This window comes from Lissotriton vulgaris, chromosome 5, assembly GCF_964263255.1.
Source record: "Lissotriton vulgaris chromosome 5, aLisVul1.2, whole genome shotgun sequence".
Taxonomy (NCBI): Eukaryota; Metazoa; Chordata; class Amphibia; order Caudata; family Salamandridae; genus Lissotriton; species Lissotriton vulgaris.
In genome coordinates this window covers 1625786035-1625812325 of record NC_141693.1, presented here as the reverse complement: position 1 = coordinate 1625812325, position 26291 = coordinate 1625786035, and the positions used below count along the sequence as shown (strand labels likewise).

Genomic DNA, 26291 nt, shown 5'->3' with positions numbered 1-26291 from the left:
ATTCTGATTAACCCACAACCCAGGTCTAGGGAGCAGCAGGGGTTCACAGCTGGCTGTATGCCTCCATAGAAATGTGCCACTCAAAGGTTCAAAGGCCTAAGCCTTTCTCTCTATCAAGATTTCCTGGTCCACAGTGCCACCTTTACCAGCCCCACCATCACCCTGACAATGAGCCAATGAGACAGTATTACTATGAGACAGGCCTAGGCAGGGCCTCACTGTTCAGCAACTCATCCTGGAATCAAAGAGACAGTTGTTGTCTACAGGGAAAGCTCTGCTTCCATTCCTTCAGTGTGTTCCTCCACCCCAGCACTCAGGAATGTCAGCAATACAGTTCTTTTGTCTGGGGGTTTAAGTCCTCACTTCTTCTAGCCTTTAATGAGCCTGTGTATCCAAACTGCATCCCTCAGAATTCAATGTTATGTAACATAAGTAGGTGTGCAAGCACATATCAGCATGCAAATGCAAGAATCACATGATATCCAGTGCTACACATATTTCATGCAGGCCAAGGGTGAATTAAGTTCATAGTCACTGAACTTTGCATGAGTGGGCCAGTAGGCACCACCCCAGTGAAACAGAGAAAAAGCACTGTTCGCACTACTAATCACTATGAAATACAAAACGGGTATGCTGCCTCCACAAACTCCTAGTAAGGTCTACTATCATGAGGGTAGTGCTTGGGAGGCCTTGCCAAGTCCAACACAACAGTTTTACTATGAGACAGGCCTAGGTCATGTCAGACACAGTAAACAGCATTTACCACGCATGTGAGAATTCACATACCTTTACAACGCAAGTCGAACAACGATTTGCGTTAGGGGGCAGAAGGTGTTGGATTTAAAATGCAACACCCCATTAGGGGGCAGAAGGTGTTGGATTTAAAATCCAAGACCTTCCCTACTGTTGCACCCATTAGAGTTAGAATAGTAAATTATACTGTTCAAACATCCAGCGCCCCCTACAGCAAGTCGTTGTTCCCACTTGCGTTGCAAAGGTATGCGATGTAACAACAAAATTGCAATGGCATGCATTGCAAACGCATGCGGACTAAGTATATTCGGCACACATGCATGCTCCGGGTCTGCCCATGCCCAAAAATCATTATCGGGTGTCCAGATATCCATGCATCCACTCAGGGAAGGGGTGCACATCAGCTATCATGCAGGGGACTTTTCTATACCAACGGAAGCAGTTCTATTTTAGAAAGGGGAACCATGCCTGTGGTGTATGAGGCTTTCTACAGGAGAGCGATCCCCCACACCACTGCAGGTGAGCCACCACTGAGGAGAATGGTGATTACTTCAACTCATAAATATTGCAGCTCCATGCTGGTATGTTTATGATGAACATGCATTGCTACAGAAACGTTCCTTCTCGTACATCACCAATGCATATTACTCTAAAAAAAATCTCTTTTCCTCTTAGCTCCTTTCTTGCAGATTCTGGTTTATTAGTTTGCCATTTTATGGATGTTTTTGTTAAATCCTTCTGTAGATCTATTACGTTGTTTATTTAGAAACGTATCAACAGCACGTCTAGTGTCACGTAGCTTGTGCAATCATCTGATTGGCTTTGCTGTATACTTCCTTCAGAGGCTTTTCATATGCTATATTATTGGTGGCTTTTGGGCGTTATATATCCGGTATCGCAACTTCTTAAGATGGTTCCCATGCTGGTTTTTTTTTTCTACAAAAGTTATTTTTTATTGGTTATTCTTTAGCGGACCGATCATGCGCTGTAACAACTGCTATATTTAGAGACATGTCACGAGCTGCACCATCTTATTTCAACTTGTTTTTGTGAATTTTATATTACTTTCAAGCCTTTTGCACTTCAGGTGCTAATCATGTAAATTCTCTCTTTTTTATATGTTTCTTTCGGGAGCTGTCATCCTTTACGTTAGCTTCCCAAAGGCTACATTATCTCTTTTTGTGAATGCGTCCTTTCTTTTATATTCATCCTTCTAATGCATCTCATATGATTTGACATCCTTTTTATTTCCAGATGCTGGGATGATTATGAAAATGTGAACTGGTGGATCATCAAAACACCCATATTGTTTGCAATATTTGTAAGTATGTTTATGTTTTCAATTTTGATCTTGGATGTCCCTTTTCATTGCTTTCAATGTTTAAAAATCAATTTGTAAAGTGGTAATTAAAACGTGCCTGAACCACCCAAATCAGCTATGGTATATATCGATGCATTTCGATGGACTGACTCCTCAACCATACTGGAGAATACCGGCTTGAAATATGCGCTATAGGCAGCCATCAGGCATAATATGCAGCAGACTACAGTAGTTCCCTTGATTAAAAAAAAAATCCACAGAAAAGCGAATCAGAATGGCTTTTGTTATGTTTATGAATCCAGTGCTTTGATCTAATGTAGAGCACGCGCGCTATGTTCTCTGCACGCGCTACCTGCCGGTGCATTGTGACGTCAGGGTGTTCTACCTGATCAACGGCAGGTTGACAGTTATGATTTGACAGTTGCTTGTGAGTGGTGATTGCAAGTAGACGTGCCTTGGTGTCAGGATTTAACTTGAATAAAGACTTTACTACTTACCTGCTTCCTGGTCCTCTTTACAATTTGGCGACGAGACGGGGAGCCTGACACCCCGAAGAACCCACCAGAAGCCATCTAATCTGCTGTTGGGTACGTCTTAGACTGCAACGATTTACCATCTCATCTGAGTTCCGCGAATAGAAGTTGGTGATAAGCGGAATCTCCAGGAGAACAGCTGCCCCTCCACGCTGGTATTGCGTGTGATAATCAAGTCACGGATCGTCTAAGCGGCGTTACTGTGTTCGTGGGAATTTTAAGAACATTCCTGGAGGCAGCATTCTGGATGTCACACTGAACACCGCTATTTAAAGGGTGAGTCTGATGTGCCCAGCTGCTTGTGTAAGCCCTGGACGCTGACAGGGTTTTACAAAGTTTCACCCCTCCTGTGCTGGTGAGGAAATTGAGGAGGAAGTTTTAATAAGCAGAGGGTGCTTTAGGGGGTTACCAATGGGAGGCTTCTAAACTCTTTATCCACCATCTGCGGATTTGGTTCCTGTTTGCACCCCTCATCCTTTGGCCGGTTTGCTGTTCTGCAGATGCGATTAGCGCCCAAGTTTTGAGGAGATTTTCCTTCCACGTGTTGACGGCAGCGTGTGTCAGGGCTGGTCGGTGTGGAGCAGAAGCATGAGGTTGCTGTTTTTGTGGAAAAACGACCGCGTTTGGGATTCGAGGCGTGTGCCGCCTTCCTGCGAACCAACACGACGTTTCCTGAAGAGAAAATTCCTGTCAGGCTTAGTGGTGACGTCAATGGAACGCAACGTTCAACTACGTCTTGCGGCCATCTTGGAAAAGTCAGAAGCAGTATTTCGTGCTTGTCATTTTTACGGTGATACGCACACCAAACTACAATAACAAATCATCTATTTCTAGCACCACCAAGTGTTTTAAAGACGATAATAAACACTATTTAACTAGGGATTTGGAATTTGCGTGTTGTTCAGAGCGGTGACACGCACACCATAAAGTATATTGTTGGAAAATAAAACTTATTAGTTCTAAAACACTTACAGTTTCTCCTAAGATTGGAAAAATAAAACATTGGCTGTATAGCTAAAGTTACAAGCATTCCTCAAAGGAAGAATCATTAACAGTATTGTACATATAGGTCAGTTATAGTATTTACCAGAAAAGAAATATTACTTTCTTTAGTATTGGTCCTAAATTGTTACATAAAGGTATTGGCTATGGCTTCAGGCAATGTTTGGAATTTATCACCACCCTTACCTTTCATACCCGCTACAGGGGATGATGCCCTTAAATGGGAAGAGTGGAGAGAGTACTTTGAGAACTATTTATCCACTTTTGAGGGGGAGGAAGAATTGACCCCAGAGAAGAAAAAGAAAATTCTTCTTCATTGTTTAGGCGCAAAGGCTATGAAAATGTATAATCGCATCAACAAAAAAGCTAGGCCAGGTGATGGATATACTATTGCATTAGAAGATTTGACTATGTATTTCAAACCTACCATTTCTATTGCTGTCAACAGATTCAAATTTTTTCAATGCAAGCAAGCACCAGAAGAGTCTGTAGAAGATTACGTTGCTGCGTTGAAAAACTTGGCACTAACTTGTAGATTTGGGGCATTACATGACGAGCTGGTTCGTGACCAGGTCATTATGAGATCCTCAAATAAACATGTCCAGGAGAAATTGTGGGCTATGGGTGAATTACCATTGGAAGAAGTAGTAGAAATAGTTAAATGTACTGAATTAACTGGAAGGTGTGCCAAGGCTGTTTTACAATAAGAAAAATCCTCTACTGAGGAAAAATCTATGGTGGCAAAAGTCATAAGTTCTAGGAAAAGTAATAGTAAACCTAATTCCGGTTATGTACAGAAAAGAGATTCTAGCCATAAAGCTAAGCTTTCAGATGACAGGAAATGTTATAGATGTGGCAGTAGATACCATTTGGCCAACGACAGATCGTGTCCAGCGGTGAGACAAAAATGTTCTGATTGCAGTATGGTAGGACATTTCAGTGCCATGTGTCCTAAGAAACAAAAAGGGTGAAGAAATGTAAAAGGTGTAATTTCAGAAAAAGAAGAAAGATTTACATCTTCAGATGAAGATGATATAAACCTATTTGTGTTAAATGTGGAAGATGGTGTAAACAAAAAGAAGAAACCGATATGTGACATGAACGTTGGCGGGGTGGACATGTCAATTGTGGCTGATTCAGGCTCGCCATATACAATAGTAAATGAAGAAGTATGGTTAGAGAAATTTGTTCCAGTCATTGGCAAAAAATTAAAGAACCCAGATATTTTCCCAAAGTCATTTAATTATGAACCAATTGAAATGTTAGGTTACAGGGAACTTCAGTTCCAATTTAAATCCCACCAAACAGTTGGCAAACTGTATGTCTCCAAGGTGGGTCCATCTGTGTTAGGGTGGATTGACCAGGGAGAATTAGGTATAATTCTGGATCCAAACAGTCCGGATCCCGTCCTCATCTTACAAACAGAGGAAGAATGTAACAACTTCTTCAAAAAAAGGTATCCTAAGGTATTTTCCGAGAGCATTGGGAAACTTAAAGGTTTCGTTCATGAAATTAAACTTAAAAGAGATGCTGTGCCTTGCATACACAAGTCCAGAAACATACCATTTTCCATCATTGGTGAGGTGGAAAATGAACTTAAAAAATTACAGAAGGAGGGCATCATTGAGCCGGTGGAATCAGCAGAGTGGGTTTCGCCTTTGGTTATCGCGAAGAAGCCTAATGGCAAGCTCCGTCTATGCATTGATCTACGCGATCTTAATAAAAACAGTCTGGTGGATCAATTCCCTATGCCAAAAATTAGTGAGATGCTGTCCCTTACCAATGGTGCGAAATGGTTTTCAACCATTGATCTAAGCTCTGCCTACCACCAAGTGGCTTTACATCCCAAAAGCAGAAGCGTTACCACATTTGTAACCCCGCTGGGGTGTTTCAGGTTTAAGAGAGTACCTTTTGGACTGGCCTCTGCTGCGGCCATGTTTCAGAGGTTGATGAGTGAACTCTTCAAAGGGGAAAAAAATCTCTTAATTTTCCAAGATGACATCATGGTAACAGGCAAAAGTAGAGGTGAATATGATGCCAAACTCAACAGAGTCCTAGGGTTGCTAGAACATCATGGGCTTACAGCTGATCTGCGCAAATGCAAATTTGCTGCAAATAAAGTCACCTATTTGGGCATGAAATTGATGGGAATGGAATAAAACCAAAAAAAAGAGCTGCTGTCTGCAATTAGGGAAGCCCCCTCACCCAAAAATAAGGAAGAGGTCAGAGCATTCCTAGGCCTCTCAGAATTTTATGCAAAATTCGTAAAGAACTTCTCTTCTAAAACCTTACACTTAAGAGAACTCATAAAACAGAAGAGTAAATTTGAGTGGAATGCTACTTGTGAAGAAGCATTTAACAGGATAAAAGAGGACATTTGTGATGCCCCACCCCTTCAAGGCTTTAACCCCTCTTTAAAAAGCATAGTGACCACTGATGCAAGCAACAAGGGGTTGCGAGCGGTACTCTCACAGATTAATGGGGAAGGAAAAGAGGTTACCATTGCTTTTGCCTCACGTTCAATCACGCCCACAGAAGTAAGGTATTCTGTGATTGAGAGGGAGACACTAGCATGTGCATGGACTTTGAACCATTTCAGACAATACATTTGGGGATACAAAATCACCCTTAGAAGCGATCACAAACCTTTAGTAAAAGTGCTTTCCACAAAGGGTCTTCAAGTTGCTTCCCCCCGATTGTCACGGATTTCAATGACATTGTTAGAATATAACTATGAAGTTGAAATATATTCCTGGTGTGAAAAACAAGGTGGCGGACTGTCTAAGCCGTTTACCTCTACCAAACAATGAAGATCAGGTTTCAGACATTGACACTTTCTGCATAGCTAATGTCACAGGAAAAGTGCCATGTATCTCTGGTGCAGAGTGGTCAGAAAATATGGGAAAAGATGATGTTCTACATGTGGTAAAGAAATACATAAGAGCAGGCTGGTCTGATAAGAAAAAATTACCTGCTCTATTACGCCCTTTTTGGGAACTAAGAGACGAGTTATCTATCAAAGGTGATTTAATTTTGAGAAATGGAAAGGTTGTTCCACCCAAAGGTTTACGTTCTAAACTCCTTGATATTTGCCACGGGGGGCACCTTGGAATTGGTAAAACCAAGAGTAGAGTAAGGAATTCATATTGGTGGCCGGGATATGACCTAGATATTGAAAGAAGTGTCAGGAATTGTACAGCCTGCGAACACTCTGACAAGACAAAACACACATTAAGACCACCTCTTCAACCCCTGTCTTGTCCTAACATGCCTTGAGTCAGATTGGGAATTGACATTTGTGGGCCCATTCGTGAACAAGGAGAACTGTTATATCTTATTGTACTGGTAGAACATTTCTCAAAATGGCCAGAGGTTGAAGTGGTACACGATGCTGATGCTAAAAATGTTGTAAGTTTTTTGCGCAAACTATTCCTAAGAGAGGGCCTTCCAAAATGCATCGTGTCGGACAATGGCCCACAGTTCACGTCAAAGATATTCAAAGAATTTTTGATGAAACATGGGATAGAACACAAAACAACGTCTGTTTACCATCCTGCAGGAAATGGTGCTGTTGAAAGGTTTAATCGAGTGATTAAAGGAATAATCCAACTGGCAAATCAGAATGACATGTCATGGAGAAAGCAACTAATCAAAAATCTTTGGTCATTTCGGGTTACACCTTGTGTATCTACAGGTACCAGTCCCTTTGTACTCTTGAGAGGGAGGACTCCCATTACAAAGTATAATGTAGGTTGGTCTACCCCTGAAAGAGTGATGTGGTCTCCAGAGGAGATACAAGAGAATGTACGAAGGTCACAAACCATAGGTAAGAAATACTATAACAATAGGCATGCATGTAAAAGGGTTAACATCAAGGCAGGTGACAATGTGAGAGTGAAAAATGCCAGAAGCACCAGCAAGGGAAAAAATCACTACTCTCAACCAATGGAGGTAAAGAAAGTGTTTTGTAATTCTGCCCTTTTGAGTGATGGAAAAACTTGGCATTTTTCTGCTTTATCATTATGCAAGGAGGGGAAAGGAATGTGTGATTCTCAATCCACTCCGGGAAATAATGAGGTTTCCTGTTCTCAGGACTACGATTGGATTCTGGACCATGATGGAATTGTGGAGTTTCGGCCAGATGGTACTAACATTGTATCTTTAGGTACAAACAAAATATCTTCTGAGAGTCAGAACACTTCAGATGCCTCACGGTTGGAAGACAGTAGTAGTAGGCAGAGCAAGGGGACATCGGCAGAGTACAGGTATCAGACCAACAACGATACGGATTCTGATTCTGATGATTCTGTTTATGAAGATGTTACGTCACAGGACGTCAGTTGTGAGGATGAACCTACTGTGAGCAGATATGGAAGAGTAGTCAAACCTCCAGCTAAGTTACAAGATTACATTTGTGATTAGCTGTGGTTTCCTCTCCTCATCCTTAAGCTTCAGCCGGGCACCCTCAGTTCCTCTTGTTGTTTTGGGAAGGGAGGTGTGTTATGTTTATTAATCCAGTGCTTTGATTTAGTGTAGAGCACGCTCGCTATGTTCTCTGCACACGCTACCTGCCGGTGCATTGTGACCTCAGGGTGTTCTACCTGACCACCGGCAGGTTGACAGTTATGATTTGACAGTTGCTTGTGAGTGGCGATTGCAAGTAGACGTGCCTTGGTGTCAGGATTTAACTTGAATAAAGACTTTACTACATACCTGCTTCCTGGTCATCTTTACAGCTTTCTACCTCGTGTGGCTGAGCTGATGGTGATATTCACAAGAAAAAGGGTTCAGATTTTCAATATAATTCATTGTTTTAACGATCATTAGAATATATATATACCTATTTTCTGCTGGCCTCAGACAGCTGCTCATGTTCTATACATGTCATCAGACGTCTATAATATGCAAGGTGCGGGTGCACATTTATTTGTTAGTAAAAAAGTGGGGGGGGGGCACCCAATGAGGGGATTGTCAGAAAGCACTACCCTCGTAGTCTTCCCCCAATGGGAGCGATGACTGTTTTCAAATGTGAATGTATGTATCCGCTGCCACACACAGAAATTAACAATGTGTCAGCTAAGTGTAGACATAGGGAAAGGGGCATGGTATGAAAATTAAAGCATAGACACCTTTTGCAAATCAACACTAATGTTCCAGGACGAAATCCAGCCTCTCCGTTCCCTGAATAAGGGCATTTCACGCATTTACACTCTCACCACTGGAAGGTAAACCACAGTTCATGAAAAAAATACCTTTGCCCTTGCACTGGGCCTTATTACAGACAAAGGGGCACAACCAAAGAGGCCCTAATTGTTGCACTAAAAGTACCCCAACTAGAAGATGGAGCATAGTTCGAGAACCAAGTGAGGGTGCCCACAGAGAGGACTTCAGCGCTTCATCCTAGAGGACACCTCAGTTGCCAGGTAAATACCAGAAGACTGTAGTCAAAGATTAACTGTTTTAATCCTTGCCATTCAGAATTGTCATTCCTTTGACACAAAAAAATACCAGGATTTCACAGTTTACATGCTCATTTCTCTGATAGATGGGATTACATAGCTGTTGCTCAAGCGTAAACCACAAATGGTAATAGACCCATTACATGCTCTATTCTGAGCAGCTTAACACAGATCACTTTGAAGCAGAATTTAGCTAGCATAGACCTGGGCAGGTATCTACCAATTTTTAAAAATGCTAAATTTAGGAAAAATGTTTTATTCGACTTTGCAGAAGACAACATCTAACTCTCAGGCCATCAAACTGGGCTCCATTATAGGAGAGGCACTAAATAGACTATAATTTCCACTTCTGACAATTTAAAAACTATGGGGCATATTATCAAGTATGGGCGATACATTATCGCCGCTTTTTCCGGCAGCAAACTGCCGATAAAGTGGCGATAATGGGCTTGATAATATGCTCTACGGAATTCCAATCGAAGCCCATGTTAGATGTCTTCACATCTAACATGGGCTTCGATTGGAATTCCATAGAGCATATTATCAAGCCCATTATCGCCGCTTTATCGGCAGTTTCCTGTCGATAAAAGCGGCGATAATGTATCGAGCGTCCTTGATAATATGGCCCTATGTTTGAGAGAACTGCACTTTCAACAGATTTCTTACGGAATACGTCTACATTATTTCACTCATGTAATCAACATTCCCTCTTGCTAAGACTAGAGGAATTTGACATCAAATAATCCATCCTTGGCAGGATCTTTTCTTACCATTTTAACAACTTACGAATCATCTCGCTACTACTGTTTATATGACACCCTTTGAGCACTTTGGTATATATTTCCTCACCAGTCCTCTTCACTTGTTACCTCATCCCAGTGCCTTACCTCATGACAGGCTATATGTTGCAACCATGCAATCCACAACCTCGCATGCCTGAACAACACGGTCTTAAAAATGACTGCTTATCAACCACGGAAATGTAATGCAACAAATGTAATTATAATGATATAGTTGGTAAAGGCATATGCATGATTAAGGTTCTGCCCTAGCCCCTGCCCTGAGTCTCGATTCCCAGGCACCTGCCCTGAGTACAATCCCAATCCAAGTCCTAAAAACAACCCAGTCCCCCTGCCCTGACTCCTGAAAGCAGACCCCAGCTCTAAAAACGAACCTCACCCCAGTCCAAAGAACACCCCGTACTCCCATGCCCTGAGCCCAAAAACTCTGTCCTCAGCCTTTAAATCAACTCTGATCGCCCCGCCATAAGCCCCAAAATCTTGACCCCAGACCTACAAAATACTCCCGCCCCCTGTCCTGAGCCCAAAATAATCCCCCAGCCTTGAAATCAGCCCTGATCCCCCTGTTCTGAGCCCTAAAACCGACCCCCAACAATATAAAGTACTGTGTCCCCCATTTTGAAGCCCTAAAACACGGCCCACCCTGTAAAGTACCCTGAGCCCTAAAACCCCCAAAAAATCTCCAACTCCCAAAAAAAAGGCAGGAAGTCACCTCTGACCCTCCACCCATTCTCTTTGAGTCCAGCGTGCTAACAACCACTAACATAAACGTGCGTGGGTCCGCCTGCGTTGTTTAGGCTGCATGGTTAGGGCTGTTTCCCCTCATGACATCTTGTGACATAATATGCTCCAACTATACTGATATTCTGAAGATTATCCTAAAACTGGACCAACGGAATATTCTAGACATCCGAGTACTAGACCACTGCCTCCAAGCTGCTTAGCACTGGATGCTAAGGTACCACCATAAACTATAATCTTCCAAAACACAGATTCTAAACTGCAGAGAACCAAAAGACAGCTTTGCTACAATCATCTGGCCAAGGAATGTAGTTCACTACCAGCACCAGTGACAGACTAAGTCACCAGAGGTTCCTCTGTACCTTGCAGTCAGATGCGTCATCCTTCATCTAGATTTCCCTCTGAAATTCTCTCAACTTCCTTGTAGAGCCTCATCTTGAGTGTGCATATTGACTTTACATGGACCTGCTCTTAATGCTCAGAAAACTAACACTAATCCAAAATGACAACCACTAAACCTTCAACTACGGGACCACATCTTGCATGCCCTTCAGTGAATCACTGGCTAGCCATGTCTAAGCACTGATCCCACATAGCTCTCTGAAAGACCTAGAGGGTGGTATATGACATGCCCCATAGGACAATATCCAACTCTAGATTGCTTTTTGGAATCAGTGGAGCCTCCTTCTCCGTACAAGTGTTCTATTTGTGTAAGAGAAGAAACTTCCAAGTCCATCTTCAGTTCTGAAAGATAGTGGAGGCATCACTCTTCTCAAAGTGATGATAAAAAGTCTTGCAACCAGTAGACAGAACTAATTATCTTCACAAGACAGCAAAACATTATTGGGAGTACCTTACGAAGCACACCCTCATGTATGGGATCACACCCTATCTATTCTCTGCATGCTTCCTTCACTGTTCTTTGACAGACGTTTATGCTACAAAATTTTAGAATTGGATAGAAGACGCCAACTGTACATACTAATGCTAAGATCTGCAGGAGGACATTTACCCATGCTGAAATAAATGCTGACATCCCTTTGAAAGAGAACTTGATTGCGAGTTACAGCATGCCTGACTCCTACACTGTTTCTAAGGCAAAACTAAGAGCTAAGAATGAGCAATCTGAAAATATCAAAGAGATAGATGGTAGTTAAGCAGACAGATATGTTGCTGCTTGAGGGATGAAACTCTGAATTTAGAAATGCACTGACATAAAGTCAACAACGATAAGCCCGGACAGGCACATTATGAAAAAGTTACAAGACAGAAACTACTGTTGAGGGTCACTGTTAGAAAAAGGATCATAAATGGTGTGGCTTGCACAAGTAATGGTTCTAAATTTGTCTGTTACTGGAAACCAAACACACCATTGTAGCGCTTGAATCTCACATGGTAGCGAATCAGAGCAGTCCCAGGCCTACTCAAGGGAGATTGCGTGGGCTAGTAATAACTATTCACATATACACAGTAATAAATGTGATTTCTTTTGAAAAAGGAAAAGTACTTACAAGTTATTGCATCAAATTGGGATGATTCTTCAAAAACCACTTTCTTTGCCCAGTGGAATTTACTATGTCACCACCACAGGTTAGATAGAGCTTACGCCACTACACTTCCCCTGCTGTTAAAAAAAGATTCGCTCTGACTTCCACTTACAAATTACTTGTCCAGAACTGTTACCTCTTCTGGACCTGTAGCATCGCCAATGTTTCTCCATGAGATAATTATCAGTATATTTGGATATTTAGATACTATGTGATGGCTGTAACACTCTTATTATATATATTGTGATTGATATCTTCTTTTCTCTTTTTTCTTTTTCTTCTTTCCCTCTCCCTATTCTCTTCTTTTTACTACTAAACTAAAAATCGCTAGCATTCCTTCTAGTTTTTTCTATCATTTTGATGCTAAGCATTGTGACTTTCCGCAATTTATAACAATTTGTTTATATTTGATATTTTTCTTGTTCCATTTTCGATGCACTCACAATGCTTAAGCAATGTATATCATGATATTCTTGTTTGGTTTTATGATTCTTTTCAATAAAGCTTCTTAAACTTAAAAAAAGGAAAGGTACATTTATTGCATACACACTACTCAACACTGTGCAGCAATCCACTAATATACACAAGCTGATGGAAATACTTCCTGATGACATCATGTAGGAAGCCAGCTCTGTAGATACTATACCAAATTAAGGTATGGTGTGCACAGAGGATCCCCAAAGGCTTACAAAGTTGAAAGTTGATAATACCTTACTCTCTATTTGTGGTACTGTGTGAGCGCAGTAAGGGTTTATCAGAGGGTAGTGGTAAGCATATATTGTACACACTCAGGAAAGAATTAATTTCACATACTCAAAGACTGAGCTCTGACCAATTGTTTTGTAACAGTATTTCATAGTTGTATTTTATGTTTAGAACCAAGCAGGACTTGGTGCAGGTTAGTAAAATAGTACTTTTCAGGGATGATACAGTTGAATGCAATTGAATACAGTGGCTTTGTTACAGGTAGGTCAAATATTAAGAAATTGTTAAAATTACTTTTCACTTACCTTGTAATTACTTTGTGATTACTTTTTAGATTCCTTTTCATTATTACTTTTCTACTCAGTGTGATTTGCCTAGATATCACACTGGGACATTTCCTGCATGAAAGATAAGTAAGTTTGTTTTTCTTTCAGGTAAAAAAAGGGTTTATTGAAGAAACATAAAATATAAATAAACAATGATACAGTAAACAATATATAATCATATAAATTCACAATTAAACATGAAATAAAACATGTTAAGTAAAAATATAATTATACAAGTGGAGTGCCTGTACAATTAGAAAGAAGTAATATTATAATTCTTAAAATGCTTTAACCATTTTAAAAGAAATAGAAATGACATAAACGATGCAAAATGATATGTTGCTAAATTAAGGAATGTCACGGAGGTTGGGCAACTTCTTGTTGAATGGGAGTTTGAGAAAAAGATTTTCTAGCACTAGCCTCAAAGTGTTTTGTAACAGGTGACCATAAAATAGGGTGTTTTGTAGCTAAATAAATAGGACGGACATAGTCTACGATTATAGCATACAGCATAACACCAGGCCTGAAAGGACAGCTTAGTAAAGTCTTTCAAATTTTTGGTGATCTATTGGAAGGCTACAGCTATCAACAGATCTACAATCTTTATATTATGCGTATAGTTATCCCAAGCGGATGATAAACTTCCCAAAAAAAACCTGAAAAAGGGATTCTAGAGCCAAAGATTAAGTTAATTTGAGACCAAACAGTTTACCAAAAAGTGAGGATGTGCAGATGTAATAAAAGTCTATTGCAGATATAAAATATTGTTTGTGTGGTGTTTGCCGCTCTGGAGGTTTTCCTAAATGTGGACCATATTTTATTCCAAAAGAAGGTTGACCAATCCACCTCAAGATCCTCTTCCCAGGATAGTTCTACTTTAGATTTTTCTCTGACAGCATGTGTGAGAAGTTGGCCTTGCATATGCTGTTCACTTTTCTAGTGGGCACCTTGCACCATTCCAAACGACCCTTATTAAAGACATCCTTAATAGAAAGCTATCCTAGTGGTAGCTGTAGAGAGCAGCCTTCAGGCTAAGTCTTGGAGGAATGTAAAGCAGCTTGTTTTACCCGTATATAATCTCATGAATGACCAAATGAAAGGAGAACCACACCAGGTATATATATATATAAAATATATGTAATTATTCCAAACACATCCTCTGGTCCCTTTATGAGGCTAGAGGCAAAAGTACATTCAGAAAATGTAATATCACACAGCAAATTAACACAATATTTGTTGAGCCCTAGGGGCGTACTACACCATATATCATGAAATGGTATAAGAACCACGACTTGCATAGACACAAGACCTAGAGCCTTAAGAACTGCTGGGGCCACCAGGAACCACCCAAGGTAGTGACACAGGGGACCCACAGCAGAAGCGTGCAGTGTGTGAACACAGCCACGAATCACCATTACCTTCTATGGGGAAAGTTGCGGTTGGAATTTTAAAGATAAAGGGCACTTAGAAGAGGACTTAGAGCAAACCCCTGTTTTTAATGGCGATCTTCTGTAAAGTGCTGCTGGCGTCCAAGTGGAAAGTGTCCAATGTGATCCAAGCCTGGATCGAAGATGAGAAGAACCTGAAAGCAGAGGGTACAGAGTTTGGGTCACTTGCCAGGGGCAGGATAGTTGAATCCCCACAGTTGTCGGGTGATTTCAGGTGAAGAAGGTGAAGCTTGACTCTTCAGCCACGAGGACCAGGAGGAGCGGACGATAAACAGGTTCTGGAATCGAGCTGTCCCACAAAGGATGTCGAGTGCTGTGGTCTCAGTTTCCGGATTAGACCCAACAAACCTTGGCAACAGCAACCCACGCAGAAAGCAGAGATTGGCTACGGTGCATACCAGCAAGGTTTGAGAACTCACCACTTTGTAGGGAGTCAGGGCATATCCGGAGCAACCAAGGAAGCCCAAGGAAAAGTAGAGTTACATTCAAGGGGACTCACCAGTTGATGGACCAGGAATCACAAAGGAGCCTCAAGCAGAAAGGCAAGAAGCAGGCTCATGGAACACTCGTGGAATGTAGGCCCACAATCTTCGGTGAAAATGGTGCCTGGGGCTTGCGCTACAAGTAACACAAAGCACAACTTCAAGAAAGCTCAGGAAGTTAATGCACTAGCAAATTTGCATTGTGTCCAGGAGTTCTGGTTCCATGTTACTCGTGAGGGCAGCGGGTCTCAGCTTTGCTGGGTACTCGGGTTGGCCTTCGAGAAGTCTGAAAATGTTCTTTCTGGGCTGCAAATACTTCAGAGTCCAGCAGGAGCTTTGGAGATGCAGACAAGCAAATGCTTTGTTGGTGCCTGTTTGAACAGGGGAGTCACTCCTTGGCCCCAAGGGAGATTCTTCCATCCTCTAGTCTTTAGTAGAGTGTCGGATTTCCAGGATTAATTTTCAGAGTTTCGTCCAGGTGTAATCTAAAGTCCTGTTGCCAGGGGTCCCATACGTATACTAAGAAAAGGGGTTGGACATACTCTGGGGACCCACCTATGGGAAGGACAGGAAAGAGGGGTTGTTACACCCATTTCCTTTGTCCAGTTTCATGCCATAGCAGGAGCTGGTAGCCCCAGCAATCAGTTTGAACTGGGCTATGCACAGGGACACCAAGTGTGCCCCCAGTGCTGACTTCAAAGCACTCTCAGAGTGCACCCATCCAGCCCCAATACACAAAAGTCTGTCTGGGAGGTGGTTACACATCCCTGTGACAGGAAACCTCTTGTCCAGGCCTCCCCTGCCAGAGTTTTATCCAGCAGAAGGAGGCCAGACTCGTGTCTGTGGCTGCAGCATCCATTTTGTGATGCCAGGGCTCTTTTAAACTATTACCGGTTAGACCAGTGTGTATATGTCTCTCCCTCTAGAAGGGTGGAATTCTACCCCCGCCGCCAGGTGGGGTGGTGGTGGGGGTAGGATTCCAAGGTGTTTAACACCAAACACGACATGTTTCCATGCAGTCACTCCAAAGGTAGCATTTATTGCGAGGTTATAATGCACTTAAGAGTACATGGTCTGGCTGCATCACAGAACAGCCTCAGAGTATAGGCTCCGAAAGCTGCAGAGGGGCAAAGCTCATACATGGGCACCCTCTCACTCAAAACCAAGCACTCTGCCTTCAGGATTGATAAGGTCTGCCATATGTGTCAGTGATTAAATGTAGATATAGGTAACCTATATCTCAGTAAGGGGTGCATGCACCACCTTACCCAGGCTGCAGTAGCAGTCCTGTGGTGTCATTTTGGAAGGCTTCCCATGGGTGGCATAATACATGCTTCAGCCCCCGGTAGGCCTCTGGGGTACATATGCCCTTGGTACCTAAGCTACCATATAATAGGGACTCACAAGGATACCCCAGCAACCAAACTGGAGTGTACCTAACAGACATGCAATCCTTTTAGAGAGGAAGCAGCTAGGCTGGGGTCCTGGTTAGCGGGGCCCCAGTCAGACAAAAGTAAAAAAACAGTGAAACACCAGCAAAAAGAGGGGGGTAACCATAGTAAGCAGATCCTACTCTCCTACAGGTGGCAGATTACGGAGATGATCATATATAGTAGAGGCTTTGGGGCATGAATATAAAAATGTATGTAGCCTATTGACAGGATGAGGAGTGGGATGGCTAAAAGATAAAACTTGAGTATAAGCAGTATAAAGAGCTTGTTTTAAAAGAGTGTATTTGGGTTGGTAAGAGGGTGGGAAATCAAAAAGCTGACTAGCCTGTGTGAGAGATATAATTCCATTCTGAGAGAAAAGCTGATGAGTCCAAATTAAACCTTTGTGTTTCCATGACTTCCAATAAAAGGGTTTGCCATGGATCAGTATAAAGTTATTGTGTCACAATGTAGAATCAAGAAAGGATTTCAAATCTGTGGGTTCCAAATTTGGATTAGAGTCTAGAAGTTTGCAGGTATGTTTAAGGATAGGAGTAGATATAGTTTGGGGTTTGCGGGTGAAGAAAAGATACTCTTTAAAGGAAAAAGGAGAGAGATATGAACTTTCAAGGTTCACCCACAAAGGACGATCCAACTGAGTTTTAGAAAGCCATCTCAAGGATTGATGAAGTAGGAAGGATTGTGATGAGTGGCGAAGTCAGGAAAGTTCATCCCACCTTCGGATTTTGGTTTTATTAGTCTTGATAATGATATGCAAGATTTTTTAGCATTCCACAAGAGTGAAGACAGAATGGAATACATTTTTTTGAAGAATTTTGAGGTAATAGATTCTGAAATATTAGAAATGTTAAATAATAATATAGGGGAAAGCATCATTGTAATAGTATCCAGTCGCCACCTCCATGACAGATATAAAGGATGCCATTCGGATGTTAATGTGGAGATCCTTTGTATGCACTTTTCCATACATAAAGAAAGTGTTGATGGAATTGAAGGAGCAAAATACAACCCTAGGTATTTTATGTGTTAAGAATTCCAAATATAATTTGAGGTCGCAAAGTCTTCTTTAAATGTAAATTTTTGTTAAAGATAGTTTTTCGTATTTCTCTTTGTTTAATTTATAACCAGAAACAGAAGCAAAGAGTTCCACCTCACTGAGGAAGGCAGGAATAGAAGATTGTGGATTGGAGATAAATAATAATATGTCATCAGCGTATGCTGCCAATTTAATTTGTTTGTTGTTTGCATCAAATCCATGTATATCTATGTTTTGACACATTTTAGACAAAAAGGGTTCTAAGGCCAGATTGAAAAGAAAAGGGGACAATGGACAACCTTAACGTACACCTGTTCCTAAGTCAAAATAGAAGGATGTGTTACCATTTACAAAACCTGCTGCTCAATGATTAGAGTATAGGAGCAAAATTAAAGATATGATCCTTGGGCCTACACCAAACCATTTAAGCTCTTGAAATAGATACTTCCAATTGACACACGATCTAGGGCCCGATGTAGGTAATCTCGATTTACCTACTCTTAAATACCGAATCATACTGATTCGGTATTTAAGAGTAGGTAAATGGGACGTAGGTAATTTCTATTTTTAAATTACCGAATCGGTAAGATTCGGTAATTACCGAATCGGTATTTACCGATTCGGTAATTGACATTCATTCCTATGGGCCTGTAGGCCCATAGGAATGAATGTCAATTACCGAATCGGTAAATACCGATTCGGTAATTGGGGGAAACATTGAAGGGTGGCAGGGTGTCACTTTGACACCCTGTTTCACCCCTCAATCGTGTATGGGTACACATGTTGTAGACATACATGCTTTTTCAAGGCTTTTCATTATTTACCACCAACTTCTAGTTGGTGGTAAATAACGAATTCTGAAAGCCCTGTAGCACTGATTACAGTGCTACCTACATCGCAAAATACAGATTCAGTAATTTCACTGATTCAGTAATTTTACCGAATCGGTAAAATTACTGATTTGGTAAAATTACCGAATCTGTATTTTAGGTGGTCTACATCTCATTTTCCAAATACCGGTCGGTAACGGCCGAAATTACAGATTTTCGGCCGTTACCGACCAGTATTTGCCTACCTACATCTGGCCCCTAATGCCTTCTTGGCATCTAAGGCCACAGCTGCTAATGAGTGAGATACATGAGAAGACTTAGATAATACATCCAAAAACAAATGGCTATTATCTGAAATAAGGTATCCTTTAATAAAGCCAGATTGTTCTATGCCCAGTTTTGAGGGAGATAGGATTCCAATCATATGGCAAAAGTTTTGGAGAAAATATTATAATCAATATTGACCAAAGGAATAGGTCTACAGTTTTTGCAATGTTTTGGATCTTTACCATCTTTAGGAATTAAACAAAGTGCTTCTTCTAAAAAAGAGCCATAGGATTCACCCGACTGCAACATTTCTTTTAAAGGGTGTGCTACTTAGGAGGAAGCAGTGGTGCAAAATGTAAAAAAAGTTCCACTGTAAACCCATCTGGACTTGGGGCCTTGTCTTTTTGAGCATTTGCCGAGCATCGAGAAATTCTCGTTGTGAGAGGTCAGATTCTAAAAAGTTGTAATCTATATGAGTGTTAGAGGGAAGTTGAATACCTGAAAGGAACTGAGAAATGTCAAGATGTTAAGGTACATATTCTGGTGTGTGTAAATCTTTGCAGAAAAGGAGAAATTCATCCAATATTTTCGAGTCTTTAAACCTTAATGTGTTTTGCTTATCTAAAATTGAATCCATGTCAAGCTTGTTGTTTTTAACCTTTAAATAATTTGTTAAGAGTTTGCTAGCCTTGTTCTGGCCCCCATATAATTTTGCACTAGACTTTAACAAATAAAGTGAGGCATTATCAGTCAACTCCATATTGAATTGAATTGTTGCCTTATTGAGCTGGGATATACAGTCTCTGGACTTTGAAGAATGATAGGAATGCTCCTAGTTCTTTATTCTCGCCAAAAGATCCCTAGCAGTTTCACATGAACCTCTACGCTTTTTAGAAACAAAACCAATAAAAAAAGTCTCTTGGTCTGCTTTAAAAGCATCCCAAACTACAGAGAATTACATATTATCAGTCTGGTTTAGAGAAAAATACTCATTAAAAAAGGAGACAAAAGAGGAATTAAAGTTCGAATCCAAAAGGAGAGAGTTATTAAAAAGCCATCTCCTATGTAAATTAGACATTGACAATAGATCCAGTTTAATGGAAATGGGGGCATGATCAGATATTAGAATTGATTCAATATCTGTATCTTCAAAAGACTGAGCAACATTATGTGACATAAAAAGGTAATCAATTTGAGATTGTGAATGATGAGCCGGAAAATAAAAAGTATATTCCCTTGTATCAAGACTGTGTATTCTCCATGCATCAATAAACATATGTTGGTGTATGACATCAAGAAATACGTTATGTGATTTGTGTGATTTAACGGAGACCAATGAACTGCGGTCCATAAAAGGGTCAACAACTCGATTGCAATCTCCAGCAAGAATAACATTATCTTCAATGCAGGACAAAATGTGTTGAGCTACAGAAGACCAGAAGGAGGTGCCACAATTAGGGGGAGCATATACGCTGAGCAAAGAAATCGGAGCATTGTAAATTTGCAAACTAGTATACAACCATCTTCCATCCTTATCAGATGATTGAGAAAGGCATTTAACAACAATCGATTTGTGTCAGAGATTCACTACACAATTTCATTTTCCAACTCCTGGTGAAGAATAAACTTCTCTTACCCAGTTTCTTTTAAGTTTTAAAGATTCAGTTGCTGTTAAGTGAGACTCCAGTAAAAGAGCAATATCAGCCTCTAGTTTAGCTAAATGTGTTAAAATACGTTGTCGTTTAATGTGGGAATTCAAACCTCTGACATTCCAGGATACAATTTTAAGAGACATGAAAATAACAATATGACTATACAATAAAGATAATAATCTAGGAAAACCATCCAAGAATATATAAAAAGAGCTGTACATCAACGCATGTATTGTGTGGTTGTAATGTGATAATAAATGAGTTCCAAGAAGAGAGAATTTAGATACAGACGTGAAACATTGAACCAACTAGAGAAAAAATGAATGGGCAAAAAAAGAATTGCAAGGCAGAAAAAACAAGAGATAAGTGCAAGGAGGAGAGAGAAGGATAAGAATGTAGAAAAAATACTAAGGCGTAAGAATAGCAAGAAATAGAGAGAAATTCATAAGATAGAACGTGTAACAATGTTAACAAAATAAAAGGGCAAAACATACCTATGAGAAGTAGAATCCAAGGGAAGGTTGGGGGGATGTGACCACATGGAACAGATGGAACATTGGGGATCCACGGGAAGGGCACGTTGTGGTAAATTTTAATTACCTATGCTTAATTTATGCGGTAAAGGTCAATAAGAATAACTCAGTCAAAAAATAAGAGGCAGAATCCGTGATATTTGAGGTTTTAAAAGGGGTTTATTCCTTAAAAAGGAATTGGTTTGAACCAGGCAGATCACAATTCCGTCACCACGAAGGTTCGGGAAGGGACAGACAATACTTTATTGACAGTTTATCATATATATAGTCAATGCATTACAGTAAAGGCAGATGCAGAAGGCGTAACAGCTGAGAGGAGAGATAAGAATACACATACGTAATGAAGAAGGCGTTACAATAGGCGTGCATAGGGCGTGTACTAGAAACGTCATTATGAGGATGTCACAGGTGGGTGGATCCATAAGAGAATCCTGCAGTGTCAGCAGAAATATATGGCAGAGATGCGCGCGCAGGCAGCATGACGTGTGATTGACGTGTAACTGGAGGGTGAAGGGGACTTGACATTTAGCCCTACATGAGGAGACAGAAGTCTGGGATGTCAGAACAACCTAATCCCAAATCGTATCTAATATCTTGTGTTTAAGGAACTGTATTATCTGGAAGGAAAGGTCTCTCGGGCAGAGGCTATTCTATACTGACTGTTATTGCGTGTATAAGCGTCTACGTGTCTGCATGAGATGCGAGGGGGCATGGGCCTATCATGGTAACAGGAGCTATGAGTTACTTGCACGGAGACAGTGAGGCCGGGCCCTTTGCTCTGCAGCTGGAAGGATGTTTACCTAAACTACTAGACAGGAATGTATTTTTCGAGGAGCGGAGCAGATGACTTGAAGGCTGAATACAGTTTTGGCAGGCAACAGGCCGAGCCAGGCACCGTTAGCCGCGCAGAGAGTAAGACAAAGGTCATGGATACAGATGCAGGTCCAGGCTGGAGCATTCAGAGGCAGAAGGCAGGAAAAGGCTCGATGGCAGAATTCAGGGCCTAACTCGCCAGAGCTGAAAACGTGTAAAGTACACCACATAAAGACGTTGGCAAGGCATACTTAGGAACGGAATATTCGACCCATTCAGGGTGGATCTGAAAGAGGACATGTTAACGTTGGACGCAAATGTATTTGCGTCTTCATAGCTGGAAGTGGAGGGAACATACATGTACTTGTAGCACGTACATGGAGCCGTTGGGGTCTAAGATAGGGGACACAATTGATCATAAAAATTCATATTTCCTCATTCCCTCCTTGTCCCCTACGGACCCTTCATGATATATCGATCCTCATGAATCTATCGATCTGTTCACGTAACATCATTTGCTCTTCTTTCTTTTTACGAGATTTTGAATGAGAACTTGAGTGTGGAATACATGATGTGGCACACAGGCCGCAAATCGCTGGCCCACATTGTAGACATAGGCAGCAACTGAATATTATGAGAAGGGCAATACCTAGGAAGGATAGGACCTTCCATCCCCAGGCTGACAACACGCTCCAGAATCAACCGGACCAAGTCCAGGTGCCTGGATTCTGGTGTATCTGACTTCCAATCTTATGAAGACGAGTTATGGCTTTATATACTGATGGCGCGTTTTCTGGAATGAAAACACAGCAGCTCGATCCGATGACTCTACAGGCTCCGCCCCTATCGGCCAGGATGACGTCAAGGACAAGACGATTTTGGAGAACAACAATCCGCATCGCAGACTGCTCCTCCGTTAAGTTGCCTAGGGCAGAAGTAGTTTCATTCACTACTGCTTCGAGGGTTCTGGTTAATTTGCGTATCAGTTTACTATTAAAGACAGCACCTATGAAGGGAAAGAAACCTTTATTGAAGTCTGTGTATTGCTCCCATGCCGTTTCAGTGTAGTCGACAATCGGGAGATCTCTCCGGAGTCTATTGTTTACAAGATGGGTATTTCTATGATAATCAGGAGGGGCTAGGAAAACAGGTGGCAGAAGGAATGCAATGTAACAGGTACCATCCCAATCTAGAGGTAAGCGCATATATGCGGTATGACCACAAATGAAGTAGGAATGACGGGTAGCTCTAAATGTAGACTTGCCTTGATCACTGAATTCGATCATAGTAGTACATTTACTATGACCCAGGTGTACTGAACCATTCTTTCTAACACATAATTCACCTTTGACTGGTAATACTGACATAGCAGGCAAGACTGGTGCAGCTTCGGATTCAACATTCAGAATCATGAGGTTAAGTGTGAAGTTACCTAATCCATATACTTCATTTTCTAGATCAGTTCCTGTCCTTGTGGGAAGTCCCTCCTTGTTAGGGTAGCAGGCTTTAAGCAAAACTAAGTTCAGGTTTCCCCAAACCCAGTTGCCCTGGTAAACTACAGTATCTGAATCTAAAGAATTAATCAAACTAAACCATGCGCCACAGGAACCATTGTGTGTGAACGGGTACGGAAAGAGGGGCAGAACTCCCTTGTATTTCTGGTAGGGAGGGAGTCGGCCACATATCCAACAATTTGTAGCGTTGTTGGTCTGATGGGAGTGATGTAACATACTAATGAATGTATTGTTGCGCAGCGCAAGTCTGTAGGACAACTCATGCGGAGGTAATTCGCTAAAAGAGTGTTCGGCAGTAACATTGAAAGCAGAATGTGCACGCTTGAAAATAGGGTAGTAGATGTGCAATAGTATACTTGCAGCAATAATCAGAAGACTTAGAAAAAACATAATCAATAATGTCACTATACAGTGACTACGAAGTGATTTACAATATGCACGTTTCTTGAGCTGTTTCTGTCTATCTCTCTCTCTATTTCGGTCTAGGGGATACATGTCAGAAACTAATTTAACCGATTCACCTAGGGGAGGACTTAAACAATTAAACTGTCTGACTTGCTAGACCTTAGTTTCAGTTTGTATTCTTGGGAAGCGGTTTTCTCAACCAGGGGGAGTTTTGAGTCAGTCTGTGGAGGAGGGCAGGGTTGAGAGTTCAAATCAGAAGGCAGTCCATGAAATTTTTTAATGTGGCTCGAGTGCAGCCACCCCTTCCGGCCCTCAATCTTCACGGCTGTCCTCGTGGTCAGAAGCACTAATTTCGGTGTTTGCCAGCGGGGCTCCAGCGGGCTTCTTCGGTCGAAATTTCTCACAAATACATAATCCCCGGGGACCACTTCATGGGGCTTCACCTCGGTGTTGTCAGGGAAGGCTGCAGCTACCTGTGAACGACAAGATTGTAGTGCAGACATCAAGGAGGCAAGGTAATCTGTCAGCATAATACAGTCAACATCAGTGATTTTACGAGGTATAGGCGTCCCCCACATATTTGGTGGCCTACCGAAGACCACCTCATACGGGGATAGCCCTGTTCGAGAATGCGCTATCATTCTCATGTAGAAGAGCGCAACTGGCAAAGCTACTATCCAGTCAACGCCTTTCTCTCTGCAGATTTTAGAAAGTCGAATTTTCAGAGTCTGATTATGCGCTCCAGGAGACCTGCTGCCTCGGGATGCCGGACACAGTGGAATTTCCACTGATAGCCTAACAGGAGTGTAATGTGTTTCACAAGTTCGGATGAGAACGGTTGACCGTTATCTGAGTACACGATACGGGGCAAACCATACCGTGGGAAGAATTCACGAACCAGCTGCTTGGCAGTGGTCGGAGCAGTGTAATCTGGGACTGGATATGCTTCTGTCCATCGGGAAAGTGCACATACAACTACGAGGACATATTTGAATCCTCGACAACGTTCCATCTGGATATAATCCATCTGGAGGACTTCAAAAGGGTGATCGGGAGGTTGAAATCCACCTTGCTCTACAGGAATGCTTTTACCTGGGTTGAACTGACAACAAATCATGCAAGTACGCACTTTCTGTTTGGCTGCTGCTCGTAAGTGTTTATTGAACCATATGTTTTGAATACTGTCTAACATAGCTTTTTCTCCTAGATGCGCTGGACTATGTATTGTGTTAATGATGACTTGAACCATAGAGTCGGGGAGAAACCATGTAGATTTTCCCTTCGTCATCCATCCCTGATCTGTTTGGATCCCTCCTAGTTCAGTCCATTTCTTGATTTCATCTGGTGTAGCATGTGTCTGTATGTCAATTACATCATGGGCGGGATCCCTAACTGTCATGCAATGTGTCGATGTCGGAACTATTGTCTTTGTCAAGTCAGTTGCATGAGTTCGATTCTGGGCAGTTTGCTTAGCTGTTCGGTCTGCCAGGTCGTTACCCTGGGAGATGATATCGGTGACTTTTGTATGTGCCTTACACTTCATGATAGATATCGCAGTAGGCAGATGTATTGCATCTAACAGAGCTTGAATGAGGGGACCGTGTTGAATATTGGCACCGTGAGAGGTTAAATAACCTCTCTCTCGCCAGAGGACTCCGAAGTCGTGAACGACTCCGAATGCATAACGTGAATCTGTGTATATGTTAACTCTCTTATTTTTGGCTTGAATACAGGCTTGTGTCAGAGCGATGAGCTCTGCTGCTTGAGCTGACAAGGTGTCGATACAATTGGTTTCAATAACTTTGGTGTCTGTCGTGACTGCGTAGGCGGCCACTAATTCTCCTGTACTTGTTCTCATACATGAACCATCCACATAAAGTGTCAGGTCTGGATCTGGTAATGGAATGTCTGTCAAGTCTTGTCTGGGTTTCGTCGTAATAGTAATGACTTCAATACAATCATGTGCCAATGGGTCTATTCCACTTAATGGCAAAAGTGTGGCAGGATTTAATGTACTACAGCGTCTGATTTCTATGTGTGGCTGAAACAATGTCAATTCATAACCTGTCAGTCGTGCTATAGTCAAGTGCTGGGTCTGTGTTCGGTTTAAAAGAACTTCCACGGAATGTGGAACTTGTACTGTCAATTGATGTCCTAATACTATGGAATCACTTTGTCTGATTGCTAAAGCTGTCGCTGCAACTGATTTCAAGCACGCAGGCAGAGCCTGGGCTACTGGATCTAAAGTGCTAGAAAAGTAAGCACACGGTTTGTGTGAACCTGCTTGTTCCTGAGTGAGTACTGACAAGGCAGTACTTTCGCGTTCTGTAACAAAAAGTGTAAAAGGTTTACTGTAACATGGTGTTGCTAAAACAGGTGCTTGACATAAGGCTTTCTTTAAGTCTTCAAAAGCTTGTGTATGTTCTTGAGTCCAAGGGAGGACAGTCGATGTCGCTGCCTCCTGGGTTGTCAACTGAATGAGTGGCTTTGCTAGAAATGCATATTGGGGAATCCATTGTCTGCAGTACGACGTGAGGCCTATGAAGGCCCGCACCTCCTTTTGTGTCTTGGGTGGTGACATGTTTACAATTAACTGGATGCGGTCAGGTGTGAGCTGTCTCCCCCCTTTGGACAGCAAGTGACCAAGGTACACAACTTGCTGAACACAGAATT

The 26291-nt window shown here is 41.7% G+C and overlaps 1 protein-coding gene across 1 annotated transcript in view; it reads left to right on the top strand.

Moving 5' to 3' along the window:
• The window catches only part of LOC147716860 (vasoactive intestinal polypeptide receptor 1-like), a 631302-nt gene that overhangs the window by 398895 nt on the left and 206116 nt on the right, over window positions 1-26291 (top strand). The window contains exon 10 of the mRNA XM_086919813.1: window positions 2008-2074. Coding sequence (XP_086775939.1) covers window positions 2008-2074 — 67 coding nt within the window. The remainder of the gene's footprint in view (window positions 1-2007; window positions 2075-26291) is intronic.